We start from the raw sequence: 25,897 nt of genomic DNA on the forward strand, positions 1-25,897 counted from the left end.
CTCCTAAATCTGTTGAAAACACAATGCGCCTCAGCAAAAATACTAGGTGCATATCTCCAAAATCAAATCCCTCGCTCCATGGCCAAATACCCAACTGTTCGCCAGATTTCATGGACATCTGCTGATAAAAAATTCAGATGGCCTGCTGACAGACAGAATGGCAAAGAAACCAAATAATGGCACAAAAACATAACCTAGGTTCAAACTGAAATGGGGACTATGAAGGCATATCAAAGATTGAGGTAGATTATTCTTCCCTTTATATGGTCAAATATAAATATTAACCATTTTGCTGTAGCTCACATCAATTATCCTGTTCCAAGCTGGAAGTGATAATACACAGATCCCAGTTGTTGGGAAAATAATTATTTGGAAACAAAAGGGTCATTTGTTGCATTAAAATATCATTTGATATTCTAGCCTCACTCCTTTCTTTAAATGAACATCCCAAAGGATCCTTAAAGCCCTGACCTCAGCGGTCTACAGCAGACAGAGCACAGCGTCAGTGTTCTGCTTGCAGAAATTGACAGTAATGAGTCCCAGCTCAGAGCTCACAGACAGCTCTAACTGACCGCACTACCAGAGTGCAGGGCACGAGCGCACCCTTATACCCACTAATGAAGTGTGATCATGGGCCGATACATGCACCCTGCTTCTCTTCACTTATTTCGGGGTGGCTTCATTATGTCAAGGCTCGTTTTTGTGAGTGATCAAAAACAACCTGTACTTTGGAGAAAATGTAAAAGTTGACATAGTTTTGTCAGCAACAAATATGGGATGTAGTCTAATTATCATGCCAGTTAGTAGTAAAAGATCACAGTCCATAACCAAAAGCAAATCTGGTCAAGTTGAAGTCTTCGGGACTAAATATCATGTGACAGTTTCATGTGAATGCCAGTGATATTTGTTATTATTACACAGCATGCTCCATCTAAAGGTTTAGCAGCAAACATGCACTTCTTTCAGACAGTACCTCTGGTTTCTTTACAGCTACTGTACGGGGCTTTGGGATGAACCCGGCAGGCGGAGCCAGAGGGTCTGTCTTTGTGACAGGAATGAATCCTGAAAGTCTTGCCAGAGGATTCTGTTTTTGGGGTATAGGACTGGATTTTCTGGCAGGGATGAAACCAGGTGGAGGACTCAGCAGATTCTGTTTAGCGGCAGGGATGAAACCAGGTGGAGGAGTCAACGGATTCTGTTTAGCGGCAGGGATGAAACCAGGTGGAGGAGTCAACGGATTCTGTTTAGCGGCAGGGATGAAACCAGGTGGAGGAGTCAACGGATTCTGTTTAGCGGCAGGAATGAAACCAGCAGGCGGGGCCATGGGGTCGGGTTTGGGAGCCGGGATAAAGCCGGCTGGAGGGGTGAGGGGGCTAGACTTCAGCGGCGCAGGGCTTGGTGCTGTAGTAGTAGGCCCAGTTGTGGATGTTGCCTCCTCTGTCTTTTTCACAGAAGGTTTTTCCTCCTCTTCCTCCTTCTTTGCTTCCTCTTCCTCCTGCTTCACTTCTTCATTCATGTCTTCTTTGCGGTCCTGGGTGCGGGTGCGAGGCCGGTGTTCCTTGGTTCGACTTCTGCCCATTAAGCTGGCCAGGCCCATGGAGATATCATCCTTTTCCTCTCTAACAATAGTAGTGCTTTTGGGCACAGAGTCTGTAACAACAGCACCCTTGGAAGACTCAGCCTGCTGGTTCTGACCCTCTGTCCCCGCAGGAACCACACGTCGAACAACTCTTCTTACCACCCTCACCACCTTTTTACCACCCGAACTCTGCTCCTCACCTGGAGTGTCTGGACCGCCCATGGCAATCTTACTATTGGACTCTTGAGCTGTTGATGCAGTTGACTGCGGAGTTCCTGTGTCTAGCCGAGGTTTAGTGACTGCCTGAGGCTGACTACTATCAACATCAGACTGAATACAAACAGGGCAGAAAATAGTTCAGATTATTCCCGTGGCTGATGCAGATAAACTGTCAAAGATTTCAACAGCAGCTCCTAAGCTCAGAAACTCTGTACAGAGGATTATTCAAAAAAATGGATTTGTATCAGCTTGCAGAATTCCATTTGTGTATCCTAAAACCCTCGTTCGCGGTTGTGTATCCAACCACTCGAGCTAGAGTTTGCAATCAAGTCATCTCGTTCAATATTTTCATTCATTTTTAACGTAACGTGGAGCTTATTAGCAAACTGCTTAATTAGCTGAGTTACGGAGAGAAGAAAGAGCATTAGTGCCAGTTAAGAAGAGACTAAACCGATAGAAAATGTTCTTTATCATCTGATTAAGTGTATCAGCCTACAGTTAATACATCATTTAGAACTATATTTATCATCACCTACTCCAACATCAACATGCTAAGTGAACATATTATTTTTTGTATGGCATCATGATAACGATTAGCAGGCTCATTTGTGTCAGCACACAATATAGTTCCTGTCACGTGTCATTAGTGGCCAAAGCATGCATCTGAAAGAACACTTACATCAGGCTTGTTCTCAACTTTAACCTACACAAGAGAAAGGAAGAAAGCAACAAAAGAAAGAAAATCAAACCACAGATGTCTTCTCAATATGCAGGACCATTTCACAAAACCAACAAGCAACAAGACGTAGATATGAACAGCAAGGTTAGAAGAAGGAAAAAAAAAATAACAACAGAAAAGCATGACTTCCCTTTTGCTCCCAGAATGAAAAGCGGGATCTGTACGCCATGGTGAGGGGCCAGAAGTCATGGAACAAGCTGGGTGAAGTGGAGAATAAACAGATGGAATGATGAGGATAACAGCAGGAAAAAAAAGAGGATGTACAGTGTAGCATGAAGCAGAATGGGAATTTAGGGGCGAGCGTTGGGATACTTTGACCATGAACACAGTTCTAACAAGACCTGCGCACTGCAAACACTGCCCCGAATCATTAGCTGTAATGTTACACATTATATGTGGGCCCTACTCTCAATCAATTGCTATAACTATGTATGAAGAACGACCCTTTACCACAGTCGGTGCACTTAAATGATTACATACAGCGTTGGTCATTTGTTTTACTAGTAATGATGACACAAAATCAATCTGAAAGCATAAGACAGAAATAACTGCCAACACCGAAAAACATTAAAGCCAGCAGTACACGGTAAACAGTTGTTCGACAAGGGAATCAAACAAACAAGCCTAGAGCTTTTACAGTTTTACACGCCACGATACAGACAGGCCAAGAAAAAATCCAACTTGATCAAATTTGTAGTACAGCTATCACTAACTTCTCATTAACTGTTTTAAAACTTAAACTTTTCCTCGTTGAAGAGACAGCACCAGCGTGTTTCACTATCTGTAGGCCTGCTTTCATCAGTCCACTCCTATAAATAGTTTCAGCAGCAAAGGAGGCCATTCTGAGACACCATCAGAGCCCAAATAGAACTGCTAAGCAGAGCATGTACACCATGAGCAGATCACACTGCTCACCACACACACAGTCCACCAGAGGCCGGAGCCCATTACCTTCTCTCTAGGCCTGGTTAACCTTCCAATCTTCGCTCCGTCTCTGGGGCAGTGAAGTCAGGGCGAAGGCAGGGTAAGACCTGGGTCTGGAAAGAGCACACACTCGCTAGTCCTGAGTGAGTGGGAGGGCAACCTCCAGGGTGGGGTCACAGCCAGCACAGCGTGGTAAAAGTGTGCTCTGAGGAGTGGGGGAGTGGGGGTAATGTGAGAGCAGCTGGGCAGGGAGATAGAAGGAGGACAGCTGCTGAAATACAGAGGAGTTATAAATAGAATTTGCAGGACTACGTCAATTAACACCCTGCCAGTCAATAGTCTCTGTGACAAGGAATCAGATAGCCAGTCTCCCACATCAGTTCCTATATAAACTGTTATTTATAGGATAGAGAAAAATGACACTAATGCAACAGAAAGATGATTCAGATCTGTAGCTCAGTCCTAAGTGCAACAATTCTACCCCAAACTGACTTCAAATTGATTGAAAGCTTATTTAGCCTTCCATCTGCCCCCAGCAATAACACAACCCAGGAAAAAAAAACAACTGTTCTCCATTAAATGTATCATAAGGCTGTCATGAGAAGCGTCTCTCTAAAGACAAACCGAATTGACAGCGGAATTTATCCAAGGACAGGTGCTGTGTGTCACCGCTGCACCACAAGAGGGAGCTGTTAAACAATGCATTTCATTTCTCTAGTTTACAGCCTGTTGTGCTCAGACACACTACTGACCTAAATTCAAGATGTTGTATTGTACTGTGGCAAGAACGTCGCGTCAAACAGTCGCCACATCTTCCATTTCATAAAGTTGTTCCAGACTAGACACAGACATGGTTTAAAATGTATAATCTGTGAAAACTTGTTGTAAAACCAGTTAGGTAAAAGGGCGAGCTACCTGGAGGCACGCACTCAGCTCATTGGTCAAGGGAGTGACGCAAGGAAAAACAAGGAAATGTAGCGAAAGGCTTGGCTGGGCTAGTTACATTACAACACACTCTTTTCCCCGTATTAATTGAATTAAGGGTTTCATTCCCAGCAAAGAACTATTTTCTATACTTTAGCTTTAAAAGTGCAAAAGAAGAGCATTCCTGTAAAACAGTCTACAATCTGATGGAAGGTGTTTGTTCCTCGTGCTTAGTTCAAATAAAGTATTCTCACTCAGCAAGATCCAGCCAAACACACCGTCTAGCTGGCCTATCTAGCACAGTCTGCTAATCCCCAGAGTCAGTTACTGGGACACAACATTGTGACGGCTGTTTGTCCACACAGCACAGACCAAAGATTAAGGCCTCTGTACAGATTCTGACCCACTTAATTAAGTTTTATATAATGCAGCATTATAAAATGATGTCATACTATATGTTATGTCCTGTATATCGTTCTTGTACGTTTTTGTTTTCCCACAATAATACCTGATGTGTGCTTATTTACCTAAGCCTTGCTTATCTCAGCTGCAGATCCTGTTAGAAAAGGTGGAGCGAACAAAGCAAACGAAAAACATAGATATGCCCAGAAAAGTTAAGAACACAATTATGAAACCTGAAAATAATAATCTTAAAACGTAATCCATTTCGTTTAGTTGTTGCTGCTGAAAGAGTACATACATGAATCGAGAGGTCAAAGTCTACAGTCCTTTGACTGCTTCATAGAATTCCAGGATGTGACCCAGATTTGACTCAGTAATAGTAAATGGGCCTGAAAACCAGGACTTCTCTCTGAAAGTAGGCCACATGAAGATGATTTAGGGGCAGCAAATTTAAACTCAGGTGTTATCTCACCTGTGGATGTTGTGAGCAAAACAATATGTAACAACTATCGCTGATAACTGTGACAGAGACTATTTCCAAACTAAATAAACCCGACATGCACAGAAACCAGGAGTTGTGCTGCACAGGAAAGCCAACAACCAACTCATATTCACATACACAACAAACAGTGCACATATTGTGTCTACACCAATATAAGGAACAAATAACCAATCAGACTTTTAATACCTGTGCTTACAGCTGACAAGACAAGGTGTGTCTGACAAGTGTTGTCTCATTCAGAGTATCTGTTACACACCCGGGAATGTCAAGTATGTCTGACTTACTGCAGTCGAAACAGTCACAGTCGATCATTTAGGATGACAAGAACAGGTCACATAAAGGTTGTGAAACTCGTGTCAGTGAATGTGCAAATGCAGGAAATAATTAAAAGGTGAAATATTTAACACATATTAGGAAAGTGGAAAGATTACATCTTCAGTGTAGCATTCATCATAAACCAAAAAAGCATTATCCCTGGAAGCCCCGCCTCGTTCTAATCCATGTCGGTGCTAATACTCTGTAACATCTACCCAGTGGAAATGGGGATGATGTCATTTAAATTGGCAGCTTGGGGAGGAGATTACACCATTTGCTAATTTCCTAATAATGAAACTGTGGACTGCAGAAAGACAGGAAATGTACAGGACGAGAGAGTGATGCACAGGTACAAGAGGAAACGTTCATTCACAATCAAAAGTGACTTGTTATTTTAACATTAAAACGTGGTGCTCCCAGTGTGGCTGGCATCTCATCTTGGTGTCGTAATACAAACTGTGTTTTAGCTGTGATCTGAATCCAGCGGCGGCATCTTACTAATAAATGTGAATAAATAAATGTTGAGACATTGCAGAAGCTTATTGAAACTTATTGATTTTTTTTTTTTTTGGACGGGCAGTGTAATAAAAAAAAGAATCAGATAAAGGAGATAGAACAGACAGTAGGCAGACTATAGTTTAAACTGTATTATTGTGTTGTCACTGCATTTAGACAGATCACTGCAGGTTGCTTCACAGCAACGATAAGACTCCAAGAAGCCACTGTTCCTAACCATAAAATAGTCAATGTAAATAATTAAATGCCACAACATATAGATACATTTGTTTTTAGATAACCTCTAAAAAAAAAGAGCCATGATAGCCTTTACCTCCTGCATTCAGGGTTAAGCGTTTATTAATATTTTAGCTGCAGAAACAGTTTCCTTCATGTATTTGTAATTTAAGCAGACAGTAAGGTGAGGGAGTGATATCAAACTTCATCTAACCATTCTTAATAATGTTTAACTACAAAAACTCTAACATACTGTGGCACGGTATCTAACTGTATGGTCGGTCTCTAGAACTAGTATCCAGATCTTTTTATAACTGTCTATAAATAGTGCTGTTAGTTCTGGGTCAGTCTCACACTCACATTTTCTGCTTTTTCAAATGGCCTGTCTAACAATGATGATCAATTTTGGCTAAATGTAGGACAAAGTCAGACAGGGAGACAAGCTTCTTCTCTGGGGAAGCACATTAAGCACATTATGTTTGTCTCTGGCTGTGTACAAACTCATTCCTATAGTCCGCATTAGTTCAAAATCATATCTCATGGGTAAAAGAGAATAAAACTATGCCTAACATGGAACATTTCAGGTAAATTAAAGCATGCCCTGTTTGTCACTTCTCTTTTCAGTGCAATTTTCTAATAATCAGACTAGCACACATGAGATAAACGTGGTTCTCAAAAGAGCAAATCCTTCAAAAAGTACAAACCGGTAACACTGGTATGGTTAAAGTCTCTGTTGTCACTGCTCGAATGTGGTAATTTTGCAACACTGGCCTGCTACAGTGCAACTTGTCCCACCACTTGGATTAAGCAATAAACGTTGACGTCACTAATATATTTACATTTCACATAACATAAAAAAATATATACTTTTCACACTGTGAAAGTATCATTAATACACCTGAAATAACGGTATAGTTTCCAGTTCTACTTGGAACCACAGTAGAACACGTGTTGTGCTGGCTAATAAAGAGTTTAACTTGATGCTCCTCTACTTGTTTCACATAACTATTCAAGCAGATAGAACTGAATGGGCTGTCAGCCAAGTCTTCCAACACCATATGGCCATGGGCTGTGGTGGCGTTTGGGCCGTTGTATCCCCCAGTATCCTATTGTTTGGTGTCAAAGGACTAGGGGGGGAGCGAGGAGGGGATTATGTATACACCAGAACACATGCTCTCTTTCAAAAACACACACACACACACACACACACACACACACACACACACACACACAAACACTCCCCCATACATAAAACCACAAAAGCACATTACCAGTATTATTACAGTTCTGCCCATGAGCCAGATATTTCTAATCCACTATGTGCAAGTGCAAAACCACAAGGAAGAAACACCACCGCTATACCAGAACAATGGAAATGCCATTTCCTTTAGTCGGTGATAACTTTTACTTCAATTGTATGTAAAAACCCAGATAAAGCATGATAACACATTCTTTTAAAAGTCGGATTACAATCGTGATGAAAGAGCCTGGCAGTATGACTGTTGAGCTACTTCATCAAAGCACAATAACAACACCAACTATTCATCAGTGCAATGTAAAGGTGGAGAATGAGTTCCCAGTGTCTGAAATTGTCACAAAATTCCAGGTAAAATCATAACCAACAAAAAAAAAAAACAGTCATCTGAATCTGTGAAGATGGAATTTGTGAAGTGAAGAGTGAAAATGATTCAGCATGACTACTTACATCAAAGACTTGTCTGTGTAGGCCTTGGGTGTTCCTCAGCCAGCTGCGGTTCAACTCACTCAGCTCCAAAATCGGCTGCACCTTCAGACGTACTGATTCTCCAGACTGGCGGATCATCTCCACGATCTCATCCCTGATTTTGTTCTCCACATTGATCCCATTTATTTCCACCAGCCTGTCTCCGGGCAACAAGCCAAGAGCCCGGTCCTTGGTCCCAGCACCTGGTTCGGCAAAGTGCACAACCCGTCGACATACACCTCCATCAGGCTGCCTGTCTAGAAGGGTGGTCCTACGCAAAGAGAAGCCAAAGTCCCCAGTGTTGCGCCGCTGCAGCTCAAGTTCTCTTGGGTCTGGTAATGATGGGGCAACAAGCGTGGGCAACTGTAGGTCTGCACCAGGGAAGGTCCTCTCCACCAGCTCAGGAATGTCAACCTCGTTGATGCCTTTTGGGTTGGGGTGGGATTGAAAAGAAGGTGTAGTCGAGTTCTGCCCAGAAAGATTTGAAGAAACCAAAACACTGTCTTCTTTGCCACTCTCTGAAACAGACGCATGCCTCTGGCCTCCCACTGAATTCAACCTGGCCAGTTCCCCAAACTTGGCTGCTCTCTCCTTGACGGAGGTGCGATGATATTCCAGTTCAGTTCCCTTCACATCTTCACCAGAGGCATTTGCGTTGGTTTTCCCTACACCCTTCTCCAGGGTGTTGTGAAGACGCTCAGCCTCCAGGTTTGTCAGAGACAGTTCGGTGTTACTTGGCACCTTAATTGGGATAGGACTAGAGATCTCCAACTTGCTCCTTGAGCCCCTCTTGGAGCTCCCACGATTGAGGGAGAAGAAGCCTCTACGTATGCTCATCTCTTCCAGGCTCTTTAACTCTGCCTGGGACATGCGGTCTTTCTTTTCTTTTTTGTCTTTCTTCTCTTTCTTGCTCAGGTCCTTCTCCTTTTCCTTCTCCTTGTCTTTCTTAATTAGGTGAAACATGATTTATTTTGTTTTGTGTATTATATTTACCAATCTGAATTTGTTAAAACGAGGACTGTTTCACCTAAATTGTCCTCACTATTAGGTAAGAGTCTCACAAAAGTGATCGGAAAGACAGTGGACATGGAAACCTCATCTGTAAAAAGAGGAAGAAAGAGAAACATTAGGCCACATTTGCTGCGAGAATAATACTGTATGGCAGTTTAGTGCGATAATAATCCTCACCCGGAAAGGAAGTTGCATCTGCTGCCATAGTTTAAAGCCCAGTACTAACATTTAACATAATTCCTACTACACACGTCTACGCCACAATACAATGACAAGAAAAGCAATGTCAATTCTTACATAGTCTGGTAAGAAGGGCTTTTTTGATGTTGTAGTGCAACATAACTTGGGTTAAGAGATGCTGAGAGTGCGGGGGCAGTGGGTGTGAGGGACTGTAGACCAGGAGGAGGGAGTTCAGGCAAGCAGGTGCCGGTAAGTTGACCACTTTGTAGGTGAGGGTCAGGGCTCTGAACCTGATGCGGGCAGCTGCAGGAAGCCAGTGCGGCGATCTGAAAAGCGCTGTAACCTGTCCTTTTTGGTTGATCAAAAACGAGTCGGGCTGCTGCATCTTTTGGATCATGTGGAGGGGTTTGATAGTTCATGCTGGTAACCCCCGTCAGTAAGACACTGCAGTAGTCAAGAGGAGGTATGGCTTGAGGTGCCCTTTGGCAGGTGTGTTTTCTATTCTTTCTGAAGAGAAGCAGCTTCCTATAAAGAGTCCTGCCACAGACATTATGACCCAGGCCACCATTAATCACGATTTGTGAAAACACATATTGTGATTTAGCTGTGCTGACTATATATAGGGACAAGTTTGTAAACCTGCATGCACTGTTTGTTTGTTTTTCCAGGACACTTTATATTTTAAGTTGTCCTGCATAAGAGCTTTCTATCCTCTGTGCTGCAGCCCAGTGCTCAGCATCCCAATGAAAGCGATGGCGAACAACTCCAACCTCAGTGTCCACCTAGCTTGCAGCCAGACAGAAGAATCGCACTTCAATCCACACTTCATCACGTGTTCTGAGGTCAAAGTGGCCACAACATATCCGAAAGCTTGACTTTACACCCCTCGTCATTTAGTGTGTAATGTCATAGCTGGTTAAATGGAGGGAAATGACAGAGTATTCTTGTCTAAACTTGCACTTCACCCGGCGTTGCAGCGACTAGCCCACAGCCTGCTCGTAATGCTCTCCCTTTAAGCTGCTTGCCCTCATTCTTTAGCACCGGTGGCCTTAGGGAACACTTTCAGTAGAGTATTAAAAAAAATGCCATTCATGAATCATAACAGAGAGTTTCTACTGCTAGCAGAGCCGATAGTGACTTACCTGGAAGTGTCCGTAAATGACAGCGTTGTTGTCTTTCTGGAAGTTTGGAGCATTTTCCCTCTTTGGAATTGACACTAGGTGAGAGGAAATGGTCTAGTGATGCCTTCACGTGCTTGCCGTAAGTTCCGACTCCCAGCAGCACCCGGTCACATATTTGCCCAAGGTGGATGCAGCTAACCTTTGTGCTTTGCATTGATAAAGTCAAAGGTGTGTAATGAACTTGCTGCAGCAGAAATATAAAAAAGGTTGAATACAATCGAAATCGTTTAAATCATACACAGTCAACAGCACTTGATATATTATGTGAATATAAAAATCCAAACCAGGCTTTTAACATAAGCTATCCTTTCAACGACAATAAGTAGAATATACGTAACTTGTCGTGTGTGGAGACTAATCTAACATTTACCTCATACAGTAATATTTAAGTCGTGAGTGTTTAAAAAGCTATGAAGATTAATAATGCCAACAACATTTGAAGGCAGCACTAGTGTAAACCGGACGGCAGTGACCCCTCCTGGTCTATTTGTTTACTTGAACCAGAACACACAGGACACAGGTGTAGTTAAGTCACTGCCAGGACACAATCACATGTTTTCAGCTATGGTTGTATTAAGAGTAACATGGCCTCAATGCAAATGCTGTGCATTGGTTTTTCACAGGACATGGTAGATGTGGTCTGCAGTCCAAATAAGTAATACTGAACTATGAGGAGGATTGATCTTCAGTGAGGAGCATAACAAAGCACGTATGATGTAGATGAGCAGTACTTTGTTGTAGAGCTCTGTTGTGTCCTTTTCCTACGTCTTCCACTTCCTCTTCCAGCTGGCTCCCCACTTCACATTCCCCTTCCTGTGAGCTCCACTTCTTGTTGTTAGGAGTGCTGTCATAAGGACTGCCGGCTTCCAAGATTTTCTCTTTATCCCCTGTTAAATGTCTCTCCCTTTCAAGTGTGACCACTTTATCCTTTTTAACAGCTACCTTTTCATTCTTGACCATTTTTTTTTGCAACAATATAAAAGACAGAAGGTGTGGAGACAAGAACAAACTAAGGGAGACAGGAGCAAAATGTGTCATAGCGGACATTATTGCACCCAGGCCGTAGGGTGATGCAGGTAAGCCTGAACTGGTTATTACTGTGGAGAGCATCCCCTACCAGGGCCACAAGCAGGATACAGAAGATAAACAGCATAATCAGCCATGTCCTGCCAATAACTGGGAAAGTTATGACCCACCGTGAGAATGTGGACCAGTCTCCTATTTACAAGAATCACAATTAACAAGAATGTTTTCAGCCACAGCTGAATCATAATCACAGAGTTGCTCACTCACCCTGTTCTCCTATGGGGCATAAAAATCCCCCAATACGATAGCTTTACCAAAGAAGAGGGTGTATGAAGTGTTTGCATTTTCACTTTCAATTTGGGGGTTTCAGTTTGACCAGGAAACCTCTAACTGACATTTTGTAATATGTCACATTCTGCTTTGAACTTTGGTGAAATGTCTTACTATGAGATTTTTAAATGGATAAAGTGTTTAAGTAATAAACTCAAATCCTTTACCAACCTTTAATTAATTTCTAAAATGCATACATTTCGCACTTGAAACTTGAATCATACCTTTTCTCACCACTGAAAAACTGTTAAATAATTACACAAAGCAGCAGGAAATTGTAAATAATAAAATAATAACAACAAATATTGAACAAGCTCTTTTGGTCGTCGAGAGTAGTTCTTCTTTAGCTACATGACATTTAGAACACTGTTACTGTTATAACACATAGTTTTTCCACTAGCACTATGATATTTTTTTGGTTGTTCTCAATAAAGACATGAAAGATCAGATTTTGTGTTATTATTTTACACACATGATATTTGTTAATACTTTTGACTTAGATGAAGATCACATAACGTTTTATGACAAATTCATGCAGAAAATCCCGAAATTCCAACATGTTTACGTACCTTGTGTTGTAAACAATTGTTATGATGATCATATTTTTATGTACCTATAAAGAGGTCCTCAGATGTGCATTGCGTGCATTGCCTGTTGTACATTTAATTAGCTTTAACTCTTCAAACAAATTATTATATAGGCTATTTTTTAAGCCTATTGCCCATTATTATTATTATTTAAATATTAATTTGTTTATTTAAGTATTTTCCTACAACCATGGAAAAAGGACAGGGGAAGCAATACCATATATAATTAGTTTGTAAATGAAAATGTAGCTATCACATAAAAATGTATGCGCTGGAATCGTAAAGTGAGTCTCCAGGATAGGACTTGGTGCTTCTGAAAGTCATCTGGCATTATCTGCTGTTCTTGTAATTTCAGAGGCTCTGTATTTTTTTTTTTTTTTTTTTTTCTTGGCTGTGGACAAGTTGTAGGTGTCACTTAACCACAGATGTGTATTCATTACTGCCTGCCATGTTATATAACCCTGCCCAATAGAGGTACCAGTTCTTAAATGAGATTCACAGAAACCACTTTTTTCCTTTATGAACACATTACTAAGGTGTAATGTGAAATCATCTTTGAAAGATATGAAAACATCAGGATAACACATGGCAGCAATGATTCATTTCCAGTGCAGTTCCAGGTACTACTCTTTCTAAGGCTAAGACATGTTAGTTAATCATTATTCATAGAGCTTGATGATAAATGATTTGCCACAGTAAAGAACAAAACTGTTTTTGGTCAACATAAACAAAAATATTATAAAATCCTATTCATTTACTGGACCTCATTCATCACTTCGAGATTCAGGATGCTGGGGTAAAGTCATTAGCATCAAATTCTGTAGGAAATATTCTAAGAAGTTCTGACTTAATTTTCAGGTGGTGTATTTTTCAAAACAGGACAGATTGACTGTAAACCATGGTCCACTGGAAGCAATTCATGCGTTTCCGTTCATCCCCAACCCGTGAATGAAAATAAACTGCACGGCGCACAGTTTAAACTGAAACCATTTTCTTTATGGAACCGAAAAAGGGCCACATACATGTAAAACAGATTATGCCCCTGTTCAGTTCTAATTTTCATATACAGGTGGACAGTCTGCTACTAAAACCCGATCACAGCTCAACAACCACATGAGACAGTACTCGACTATAACAAATGCCACTCGAGGAATCAGCAAAAAAATCACCCGGGAGAGGGGGCGGATTCAGAAAACACGCTACAACTAATTTGTTTCGTGATAGGAGAATAGGGATTTTGATTGTATTTAACAAATATATTTCAAAATAATTTCTAATTAAAAAGCTTTACTTATATGTCTATATTATTTAAATCAAGTAAACGACGACAGTAATTATTTTAGCTGAAGGAAATACCCCCAAAATAGTATGTAGAATGGTACAGCCCTCGAGGTTACCGGAAGTTGTTTCAACTGCCATGTTTGGTTGCTTTGTTGTAGGCTTCTACTAGGTTTCCTACAGAATTAGTAAGTGTGGAAATGGAGCCGAGCTGGAGTACGTTTCTGTTTCAAGTAAGTTGACTGTTTAGGAGGGAAACTGGGATAGCTCGTAAAACGACCTTAACATTGTAAGTACTGCCTGCGTTGGCTGTGAAACCAGTTTTAAACGAGTAATGCCAAGATCAAGTAACCAAGCAAAACAATGGTATATGAATCCAGGCTTCCAGCTGTGAGGCTTGGGAATGACGCTAGAACAAAAAAATCTGTTCTTCACAACGAGTGTTATAAAAAAAACAAAAAACAAATCAGGGTTGTTTCGAGGTCGTGCTGTTATTTCGATTGCGGGTGGGAAACCTGTCGGCAGCGTTTATGATTTTTAAGTTTGTTTGCCAAGTCGAAGCCAGCAAAACATGCGGAATGATTTGAAGCAGCAGACGCCACTGCACCGTTACAATCGAGACAGACCTGTTTTTCCCCCCTTTGACTGAAGGCTGTGATCGGAAGCCGTTGGATAATCAGATGTATCGCCGGCGTAGATTTGAATTGTAACGCCGATAAGACCACAGATAGAGACTTGAAGAGGTTCGCGTTAACTGGATGCGTGTATACTTATGTTATCAGCTGCTGTGATTTACCAATGGTCATTCGCAAGTCTGCTGTGAACTTTCCGCTTGCCTCAGCCGGTTGGACTGCAACTAGCCAAGTTAGCTAACGGTGTTCAGACTGGCTCCATGCAACTCGCTAGCTAATTTAGCTTAATTTGGGCGAGGCTGTCGTTAGGAGCTTGCAAACCCCAATCAAACGTTAACTACACGACTTGGTGACCAGCACTGTACAGCGGAGTGTTTATTAACTAGCTATTTATTTTGGTGACCGCGGTAGATAGGAATTCAAACTATGCACACAACATCGTCGGCTAACACTAGCAGCGAGGACGCCGATTTGAAATTAGCAACGACTGCACGCAATGAATAAATCCATTTTCAGCCAGAGACTGGGTGCTACCTTAGAGAGTGATATGTGCCACGGTTTAGTGGTTTTTACTGTGTGCCAAGATGGAAGACTATTGTTCAGTGGGATGAATGAAATATTTGATTCCCACCGGCTTACTTAGCTCAACATGAACATGAGATCTAACGAGAAGTACAAGTTGTTGTTGTGTTGTTTTTATTTATTGGAGACTGTGTGTGTTTTCATTCTGCAGTTCAACAAGTCTTCACCAGAATAATTTTCTTAGCATCATCTATGAAGTTGTGTCTGATGTAAATAATAGAAAAATACAACTTTGAAGTTATGATGACTGACTTCTTGCTGCTTCATATGATGTTTACTACTGAGGGTCAAGTTCTTCCCTTTGATTTCCTTACCAAACATATACCCTCCTTAATAACACGTTTAACCTGTATTTACTGCCATTTAATTCACTGAAAAACTGATCAAGTAAATATATTAATAACATATCTATAGCTGGGTTTGAGGGAGACCAGTGATTGGGTCACTCCTAAAGGTTTAATCCTGGAGAATCATATAGTTTTCAACATTTATCAAAGGGCAGGATGAGATTTAACATCAATAATCAAGTGTGAACGCTTTCTCTGCTTGGTGTTGGGTTAGAATAGCCCACTGTGGGATGCTTTAAGAAAGCTGCAACATGTATTCTGACATTTGTAACGCACCGATCGCTTACCCACATCTTTAAGCACAATTTCTTCCTGATTAAAAAGACAGATGGACATTGTGGTTTGTTGTGCACTATCTGGCGTCTAGCCAAGACAAGCCCTGCATGTGTTATGTACCTCATATTGTTACTATGTCAATTTCTTGTCAATCTGTGTGCTGCTCTTCCAGCCACTCCACATAAGAAAAATATTTCATTCGACTGCCATCAATAACTTCACATCAAATAAGGATATTTAGATCACCTACTTAATTTAGAGAAGTAAATTAAAAGATGTTGATGAATGTGTTGGTTAAATACTTTGCCACACTGTTGTGTCATAAGTAGAATATTACCTTAAGTACCGCTTTATCGCCTGCTATATTTTAACAAACTTGAAATATTTGTAAGGTTCTTTATTCATTTTGGTTTAGCAAAGACCAGTTGTGAATCATGTTTTTAGAGCACTTTGGTTCTGGAATGCACACCGATAAACTAGTAATGATACAAAATGCTACAGGAAAATTGTAAAGTGCCCCAAAGTGAGAAAGTAATAATGCTGGACTGAAGAAAACACTTTAAGTATATTCAAATGACAGATTAAATTAGAGAAAATGTTGTTTATCCATTAATTCCAGAGAGCTTGGGCAATTTTCCAAAGCACTTGTCGTGATGTTCAGCAAACTAAGAATGTTAAATATTTTAAATATTATCTCATTGCAAACTAATTACAGTGGCCTGTTGCAAAACACGTATAAACATGGATTAGAGAAAGCTGTTGATGATGCACTCTGCATTTGGGGGCTATGTTGTTGATGTGTCATTGTTAATCTATCAAATGCGGCGAATAAATGGACAATATGTTTATTCTCCATCTATTCACTGACTTTATCTGATTAAGACTGATGCCATTGCATTGTTAGTTAAACTTTAGATTAAAATCTTTGTGCCGGGACACAGTCGATCATCAATTACACCTGTGCTTTTCCTGCTAAAACAAGCCAAAATAGTTTATCCGAGCTGTACTAATAATGCCTTTAATCAAGCCTTTAGTCAATATTATAGTCTTAAAGACCTTGCGCCAGATGTTCTCATCCCTGTGTGCACTGGTTAAGCAAAAGGTAAACATGTTACAGTAGGTAACTGAAAAAAAACCTTATTTGGTCTTAGGCATAGTTTGGGTCTTCAGTTTTGACCATGAACATTTGGGTTAAATCCCCAAAGAATATCAGTACAGCAGGGTCTTTTCTTTTGTCCCCTCTGTCCCATAAGTCATTCTTTATATTTTCTATGCATTCTGTCTTCCTAGTTCAGAGCACCTGCCAGTTTCATAGTCGAAAAAATAAAAAATAATAACTTATTAGCCTATTTCATAGATAGGAAATGTGTGCATAAGTTTGATTTTATTATTGATTTTAGATGTTTTAAGACATGAACAATATAGCAAGTAGTTAAGAAATAGCTGATTTTGCCATCTCATATGTTGAAAAATTAGATTGTATCAAAACATCCAATAAAACATTGTTTCCATCCTTAGCATAGTTAAAATACCTGTTTTTACAGTCTATAGCATCAATAAGTAAGGCACTGGACCTCTGCTGTATTCATATATCTTTACATCTGTGTTTTGTGCAAACTTTGTTCTGCTCAGTGAGTAGCAGTTAGATGTTACAGTACTAGTAAAAAAAAAGAAGGAAAACCTAGAACAAAGTCATAAAATTAGTTTAAAGTGGGGACTTAACATCTATCAGAATAACTTGATTATATATAGATTTTTTTTTCTCCATTTTGATTTGTTATCTTCCATTCCCTTTGTATTTTCTTTTAATTGTGATTTTGGTGGGCAGCTGTAGAGTCTGGCACAAAAGAGTGAAAAGAGACACATAATCTGACTCAAACCATGAGCTCAGTTCAAATCTACAGTGGCCCGTGGAGCCATCAAGACACTCCCTCCATTTTGATGTTATTTATGAGGGAGCAGCGCCAGTTGTCAGAGCGCATTTGTGTCAAAATGGTCAGAGCTGCATGAAGGCACAGCAGCTTACAGGCCCTGCACCTCTGTATAGAGACCAGGCTGTCTGCAGTGGCTATGTCTGCCGTTCACAAGCTTCACAAAGAGAGTTCCCAGCTGGTATCCCCCCCACCCAAACATAAAGCCTCCCCACCACCCCTGGTGTGCCAGCGGACGGGTTATCATTGGCATGATGATGACTAATCCTGGAAGGTGGCAAGTGTGAACGGGTGCTTAGACAAATGGATGGGTAGGCTTGGTGGCATTCTCCATGAGTTCCCAGGTCCTATTGCTTATGAGGGAATGACGGCTAGTTTAGCTGAGTAGTGTGTGGATAAACAATGTCCCTGTCTCATGAATAGATGAGCCAAATCAATGAAGATGTGCATACAAAGATCCCCTGCTGAGGCCTGAGTGCATCACTGCTCAGATTTGTGTCCTGAACAATAGGCTAGATGACATAAGGAGGGCATTGTGTGGTTCATTTTTCTTTGCTAGTCCCTGCCTCCTCCTTTGCAACTCGTTCCTTGGCTGGCCTTCTTCGATGGATGATTGAACCTCAAAGGGAAAGGTCAAGTATTTCACCTTACCCCTTCTTGCTGGTAGTTGACAACACTGTTGTCTTGACTGTGTCAGTTTGCTGAAAGAACAGTATGAACTGTGATTCAATTTTTAAGTAAAGGTATGGTATGAGAGAAATAATGCCGTTTGCTGTGAGATGACAGCAGAGTTAACCTTAATGAACTGCAGAGGACATCCATTCCTCCAAATAGTGTATGTAATGGCTATTTTAATCATTTTGGATGGATCTGTGGCAGTGGCTTTGAGGGGAACTAATGAAAGGTATACCCACCTCATTAAAAGCTATCTGAGCTGTGTTCATGTGTGAAATGTAGACTTAAAAAACATCAGGTATTAGAAACTATCCAACCTAAGGATTTTTTTTACCTAAAACTAATTTTACAATATTATACTGTATGTCAGGAGAAACACTTTTGAGTTGTCCTACTGTCATTTGTCATTAACCATCATCTTCAGAGAAAAACATGCCCCGGAAAATGAATGAAACATAACAGGTTGTTGCTGCTGCTAACTACACACAGACACTTCCCCCCATTTGTTGTGGGAGTAGTGGACATTGGTTTGTAGCCACATAACCCAATATCCCACAATGTGGTAGGCCACATTCTCAGTAAGTGGTTGTATTACTGTGATTATACTATTTTGGCCAGTTTAATGAACTGTGTGTGCACACATGCATGCACTTCACTCTTTTACTGACCCACAATTGAGCTTCACTATATCACTTAACTAAGCTCTGCAGCCTGCTTTCAAAGCCTTCCGGCAGGTAAACTGGAGGCTTCTATGCCTCTAACATAATTTAGTGTTTGAACGAGTGGTCGACCGGTCAGTGTCACTAGCTGCTTTTCTTTAATGTCTGGATTTTATCTTGGCTAAACCGAAAATGTGTGTGTGTAAACGGGTGTCCTTGTGTTTCAACAGCAGGCCAATGAAGCCCTCCACCACCAGCACCAGGTTGCCCAAAACAGCCTGCTGCCACTTCTTAATGCAGGAGCTGAACAAATTGACCAGAAACCCATTCTGCCCATCCACATAGACCAGAAGCCACCTTCCAGTGCTGCCGATCTCCTCAAAGACAATGTGGCCAGTGGAGGAGGTGCGCGGCCACCAGTGCCTGTAATAAAGAAGGAACATAAAGGCAAAACGCCTTTCGTCTGCGGCTACTGCAACAAGGCCTTCAGAGACAGCTACCACCTGCGGCGTCATGAGTCCAGCCACACCGGTATCAAGATGGTGTCTCGGCCAAAGAAGACAGCCCAAACAGCGCCCACCATGGTACCCATGATTTCTACCATGCCACGAGAGAACAACGGCCAACCTTCCTACATCTCCACAGTAGCAGGCATCCTGTCAACAGCAACCACCTCCGTTTCCTCAGGCACAAGTATCATGACGTCGCCTGCGATGGGTAATGTGCAGCAGCAAAACATCCCCAAGAAGCCTGCCAAGCCTGTCAAGAAAAACCACGGGTGTGAGATGTGCGGCAAGGCTTTTCGTGATGTTTACCACCTAAATCGCCACAAGCTGTCCCATTCGGATGAGAAACCGTTTGAGTGCCCCATCTGCCAGCAACGCTTTAAAAGGAAGGACAGAATGACCTACCATGTTCGCTCTCACGACGGCGGAGTCCACAAGCCCTATGTATGTTCAGTTTGCGGGAAAGGCTTTTCCAGGTAAGGGTCACGTTTATGAGCCACTATCAGTTAAACTGCTTATAACATTCTGCCAGATGCTGTAAATAAGGAGTTTTGTTTAAGGGTTCATTTACAGTGTTTTTGTGGGAAACTGCATTTGTTTTTTTCTACACTTGATTTCATAGCTCTCAAATACCAAAGACAATTTTTGAACAATCTCTACAGAATGTAGGTAAACATTAAATTACTTTTCCTGCTTCCTGTATCTCTAATATGAAGTTATTATTTCCTTTATATAATCATACAGCCAGTCCAACATTTCATAGGGATTCACTTTGGCAAACTCAAAGCAATAGATGGCTGTCAAGTGCTGGCAACAGATTTCATAGAGAGCTAAAATTACCCGCATCAGATGTCTTTGTACATTCCTCATATAGCTCCCAAGGTAGTGGAATAAGTTGTTCTGTTCTCTCTTAGACCAAATTTATCCAGCTAGTGCAGTAAACCTGCTTCTTAAGACAAGCCCAGCCTGGGACAAACATGACCACAAGTGTTCTCCAGTGGGATCCTGCTGGGTATCATGTCCTCATCGCTGGTTATCTAGGCCTGTGAATCTGTGCAGGCACGAGGATCAACAGCCGGGACAATAGTGAGAAATACAACATTCGTGAGACATTAGGGGCAAATGTAAAATAGCTTGTTTTTTGTTTTTTTAGAACTTGCTCATATGCTTTCAATCAACAAGTATCAAGGCTACTGTAAACAGGAAGCATGCTTCTTAGATCTAATTTATTCTTATGGGCGTGGAGACAAAAAGTAATTTCACCCTCTGATGGTTGCATTCCAGGGTCAAAGAGAAAAGTCTTGACTTGTCTGCATGGAATTTAGAAATAACATGATGATAAACAAATTCAAACAAACATACATTTTGACTGTCTACTTGGCAGTCCAAGCAGAACCTTTGCTGATTCAAGAAAAAAAAAAACATGCTTGCTAGACTAAATCTATTGTAAAATTTTGTTAATTACTATGTTTTTTGGCAGTGAATACAAAGAGAGGACTTATTTTAACAAAGATTGCCAGATCCTGTTTGTTTATTTCTGCTTTATCGAAAGTTCACTGATCATAGATCCTATTGCTTTTAACAACCCACAGTTGGATTAAGCTGGTGGTATTTTCAGTTGCACCACCATTTCATATAGAAGATCGATTGTATAGCCATATTTATAGTTGTGCAAATCAGTTCACATTTGTACTTGTGTTGACCCCCCCCTTGCCATTTCAACCACATGTTTAAACAGTCACACATGGGAGAGCACCAGTGGTAGAGTATCAAGGGAGGGGGAGGCATCACTTGTCACTTTGCGGTTCCCGCCAGCACGTCACAAACTCCCTTTCCCCTGGGAATTGTAAACCAAGCGGTAATGTTCAGGTCAACACGTTTACTATGTAGTGAATAAATACTTTGTTAATCAAGGTCTTGCGATGGGTTCATATAACAATTTCGCAACTCCACAAACATTTCACATTTTTCTTAAATTAGCCAAAATATGTTATTGTGTGTGCGTAGAACAGTGTTGAGTGAGCAACAGCGTACGAGCTCTGTGCTGCAACACAACTTCAACAAAAACATCAGCAGTGCACCCTGGCCAAGCTGTAACATTAGCACTGTGCTGTGTAGGGCAGTTTCAGGCATGCCTCCAACACCGTGACGTTGAGTAGGGATTCATCAGCATACTGGAAAGTGAGAATGGGCACTGAATAACAGGACTCTGACTCACTGCCACTCAGTCAGATCTGTAGGCAGGCGCTGTCTGGAGTCTGCTCTTCTCGTCAGCAGGACACAAAAAAAAAAAAAAAAAAAAAAAACTCAATTCCGGTTCATGGCATCATTGAGAAGCTTCTACTTGACTCCTCATTTGCTTTGTTATGTTTTTGTTTTGTTTTGCTTTGTTTTATCCAGCAGCATGAAACCTTCCGGTTTGGGAGCAGCTGCCAATGTTGTAGCCCTTACTCACTCCATTATGGCACTTCTAACATGATTCAGCTCACAGCTTCACTAGAATTAACAAGCAACAGAAGAGGATCGGTGCCAAGAAGAGTTTCTGAGTGCCGGAGTCTCACTGTAAAGGTCAAGAGGCAAATAGCTGTTTTCTTGCAACTGCTGATATGCGGGGAACACAGTAAATTATACAGCGGATAAACACTGTGGAATGTGTTGTGAACCATATTTGTTTGTTGTTGTTTTAACCTTAGGTTAACAGTGCAAAGACAGTTTTTTGTACACGTGCTTATTTTAGCAGATCATAACTACATCGACTTATGAAAATTTGTGTTTATTTCAGTTAAAGTCAGCAGATACATTTCACCTTTTTGCTGTGGTATGAGTTACATGTTGATGCCAAATTGATGAAGAAGGACAACAGATGTTCAAGTCCAGTGGAAAAGCAATATATTAGAAAAAAGAGCTGTTTTTTTTCTTGTTTTTAATTAAGTGACATGAACATTGTGGCCTACATAGTGTATTGCTAATCCTTTAGATAGAAATATCAGTGGAAATCAGTTGGAAACCACTAACTGAAGACACAGAAATTCTCATTATCATTCTCTCAATGTTTCCCGGATGCTGGAAAATAATCAGATAACATAATGCAAAACATAATGTGCTTAAAAGAAAACAAAAAGGCAAACTAAAAGCTTACAATTTTAGTGTGGTGTGTTATTGGAAGTAGGTCAAACTAATTCATGCATGATTGATCGTGGAGAATTAACTGCCATTGACTGAAATTTTCATGTTTTGTTTTGGGTTTTTTTTTTTTTTTGTGGCCATCTCTTCATTCTCAAAGCACACAGAGCTTCAGCATCAGTATGCTTCAACAGATACTTTTATCTTGATATGGTAAAAGGTTGTGAACATCATATTTACTTATAAACTGGTGCTGATGAATGTTGGTGTGTTTCTTTGGAAATGACCTACATTGTTAACTCACTAATTAGACGACTCGTTGTGGTTCAAGAATATTTTGTCTGTAATTCTGTTCAATCCTTATCCTGAGTTTTCTGCACTACTGTCCAAATATGAAATATAAAATTATTGTTTCCTTTTAAATCTAGGCCGGACCACTTGAGCTGCCATGTGAAGCATGTGCATTCCTCAGAAAGGCCGTTTAAATGTCAAGTAACGGTAAGAAACATTACTGTCCGTTCCAAATTATCATCATCATCATTATTGTTGTTGTACTTGACTGACCTCTGACCTTGTTTGCTGTGCGCCTACAGGCCTGTACCTCTGCTTTTGCCACCAAAGACCGACTCCGTTCCCATATGATCAGACATGAAGGCAAGGTGACCTGTAGCATCTGTGGGAAGATGCTCAGTGCGGCCTACATCACCAGCCATCTGAAGACTCACGGACAGACCAACTTTAACTCCTGTAACAAAGGTACGTCACACTTCTTAACATCACACTAATAACTGCTAAATGCACTTAAAATGGGCTTCCTTTGGTTGTAGTATGGGGAGTAAATGTGGAATCTGTTGTTCCAGATGGTAACGAAGTCTGCAATTCTGCCTCAGCTACCCCTGTGACGGTGTCTGCCCCCATTACCACAGCGATGAACCGGGGCAACTCCAACAACAACAACAACCCTGTCACCATCGCCGCACAAATGAACATTAGCACCAACACAGTCAACATCACGTCACCCGTCAGCCTCCAGCACCCAGTCACCATCACCGGGCCCGTCAACATCACCTCCGTCAACATCCCTGCCACAGCGCCCATGAATATCGCCCACCCAGTCGCAATAACGACCCCCATGCCTATGAATATAGCCGGCCCGCTGAACATCGCCATGAGGCCAGTGGACAGCATGTCTTTTCTGTCCCAAGTCTTGCCTTCTTCCCCACCTTGGTAAAAAGAAGAGAGTGCATTGAACTGGCCAGAAAGAAAGGGAAAATGAAGTGAAACAAAACCACACCTGTCCTGGTAAATTTCCACCTGAAGCCCAGCTCCATCTTCCCTAAACCACGTTTACTTCATCAAGAACTTGAAGTGAAAATGTACGTGAGCCGTGCTAACGACAGGAGCTCATCCGACATCACGACCGCGCGCCCCGACTAACTTTAAGTGACTTACATGAGATGCAGGACACTTGAATAGAAGTGAAGTAGGATTTATCTTGAAATCAGGACAACTGTAAGACTTAGTGTAGTCAGGTAGAATGAAACTGTGATTTGTATTATGACAAATGAGAAGAGGGGGATTCCTCAAGCACCCTTAAGGACTCCATAGGAAAACACATCTGTGCTTTTGTAACTGGGAGATGAGAGATGGACTGAAGCAATAACAAGAAGTTGCTCTTTTTGATGTTTTGCAAGTTCTCTCCCAAAGCCTCTGGGTGTTACTTTGTATGTTGTTGTTTTGTTTCTTTTAACTATAGCCTGCTAATCACTATTTAATGTTATAGGAAATGAGTCTAGTAAAAGGGACAGCAGCTTCCACATGCATGGAAGAATATTTTTTCACAGTGCTATAGCTTTTGTTTTTCTTCTCAGATAGTAGGTATGCTCTTGAGGTACAGTGACTAACTTGTACAGTTGACATAGTAATGTATTTTCATGTCACCGTTTTAATTTTGGCTTTTGTCAGTCAGGCGGATATCTCGACACTGTCCTCTTGACTATGAAATATTTGTACTTTGTTTTCTATATGTATGGAAACACAAAGGGTTGTTTTTATTTGTCTGTTTTTACTGTTTGATTAGTTTTTTTTTTTTCTCCCGTGAAGTCAGAATGAAATCAGTCTTGCACTGAAAGCATATCCTACTAACAGGTGAACAGCAGTATTATCAAAGATCAAATGGGAGGCTCAATGGTTTTGATTAGCCAAACACTTGAGGGCCATCTAGTGGCTGAACAGTAACAGGCCTGGCCTTGTAGTGAAGCTTTTTTCAGGCTGTTACTGTCATCACACTGGTGACTACGTAGTTCTGTCTGACTCTTCTGTACACTTTCTTTTTTTTATTATCATTTTTCACTGATAGCCCAAGATGATACTAAGGACAGTTCACTCAGGAAGCGCACATAAAAGCCCATAAATCTCAAACATGGTTCTTTTCAAACAAACTTCCATCACGGACAGAAAGTCCAAGAATGATTCATTAGAAACATAGCCGTCCATTGAAATGATCATTTACATGGAAATAGGATTCATGCTGTACTTTTTACACTTCCTTTAAAGTCCAGTCCAGTTTTACGCTGCATTTTTGTCATGTGGCTCAGCATCTGGAGGAGTTTGAGATAAATGCAAGTTTATGACCATTAAAGTAATGGGACAAAAATTGACGTTGCATGAACCCCACCCCCACCCCCACCCCCCAAACACTAGCTGTTGAACATGAACTATTTTTGAATGAATGCCATGTTACCAGTGTTGCAGCTCTTTGAGTTGATTCAGTCTCTACTGAAAATGCAATATGCATGTTTGTCATTTTTTTTTCTCCCAAGGTTTGTTTTAAACAAAATATTAGTATAGCTTTTTTTTTTTGTTGTTGTTGTTCTTATGCATTTACGTAGATAAACTATAATAGCCTGTTTGCCAAATTTGATACGATAATAATGTGATCAACTCAACATTTCATGTGGAGTTTTTAAGGAAAAAAAAAAAAAGATTGAAAATTCCAGCACCCTTGTGAAAGCAGTTGAATGTATATCTTTGTACAAAACTATTTTAGTTCTAAGGATATGGTAGTTACGATAGATGTGAAAGATAAGATAACCTTTTTTATAAATCTTTTGTATTAGAACATTAACAATGGTAATTTTGTATAAATGAGAGGCTAGGCTTTCTGATTAGCAGAAAGGTCAAACATTCCTACATTTTTTTTTAAATGTACGTTTGTCAAATTATTACATAAACATGCGCAATGTTATGTGCCTTTTATTTGGGTTGTCTAAATAAAAGAAAACTATCAAATGTGTTCACGTCTGAAGTACTGTTCAGTATTACTGTAGTCTGTATATATCAGTTTTAACAATCTAATAATGTCATAGTATTAAAATACTGCATAAAATATTACAAAGTTGAAAGGAACATTTTAAGAATACTTTTATTTTTACATCTTGCAGATAATAACTTTGCATATTGAATGCAGGACCTATACTTTAATGTTTTTTTTTATAAGTAAAATACTTAAATT

The 25,897-nt window shown here is 40.7% G+C and overlaps 2 protein-coding genes across 8 annotated transcripts in view; one reads left to right on the forward strand and one right to left on the reverse strand.

The window, feature by feature from the left end:
* The window catches only part of LOC113169555 (unconventional myosin-XVIIIa-like), a 57,504-nt gene extending 46,982 nt beyond the window's left edge, over positions 1-10,522 (reverse strand). For 2 of the 6 annotated variants that reach the window (XM_026371067.1, XM_026371065.1), the window contains exons 1-2: positions 10,393-10,522; positions 8,042-9,158 (exon numbers count right to left, since the gene is read on the reverse strand). In XM_026371067.1, coding sequence (XP_026226852.1) covers positions 8,042-9,022 — 981 coding nt within the window. In that variant the 5' untranslated portion in view covers positions 9,023-9,158; positions 10,393-10,522. Of the gene's footprint in view, positions 1-973; positions 1,910-2,477; positions 2,502-2,667; positions 2,735-3,488; positions 3,615-8,041; positions 9,159-10,392 lie in introns of those variants that run through there. The other 4 variants (XM_026371066.1, XM_026371061.1, XM_026371063.1 and 1 more) reach the window with 4 other exon arrangements.
* Positions 10,523-13,788: 3,266 nt separating this feature from the next.
* LOC113170196 (vascular endothelial zinc finger 1-like) lies at positions 13,789-25,390 on the forward strand. 2 transcript variants are annotated; one of them, XM_026372173.1, is made up of 5 exons: positions 13,789-13,885; positions 18,985-19,736; positions 22,812-22,881; positions 22,977-23,139; positions 23,244-25,390. In XM_026372173.1, exons 1-5 carry the CDS (start codon positions 13,853-13,855, stop codon positions 23,612-23,614), a joined length of 1,389 nt encoding a protein of 462 aa, XP_026227958.1. In that variant the 5' UTR covers positions 13,789-13,852; the 3' UTR covers positions 23,615-25,390. The 2 variants fall into 2 exon arrangements, with proteins under 2 accessions (XP_026227958.1, XP_026227959.1); XM_026372174.1 differs by having other exon boundaries at positions 23,274-25,390.
* Positions 25,391-25,897: the final 507 nt, after the last annotated feature.

The sequence above is a fragment of the Anabas testudineus genome, chromosome 14, assembly GCF_900324465.2.
Source record: "Anabas testudineus chromosome 14, fAnaTes1.2, whole genome shotgun sequence".
Classification (NCBI taxonomy): domain Eukaryota; kingdom Metazoa; phylum Chordata; class Actinopteri; order Anabantiformes; family Anabantidae; genus Anabas; species Anabas testudineus.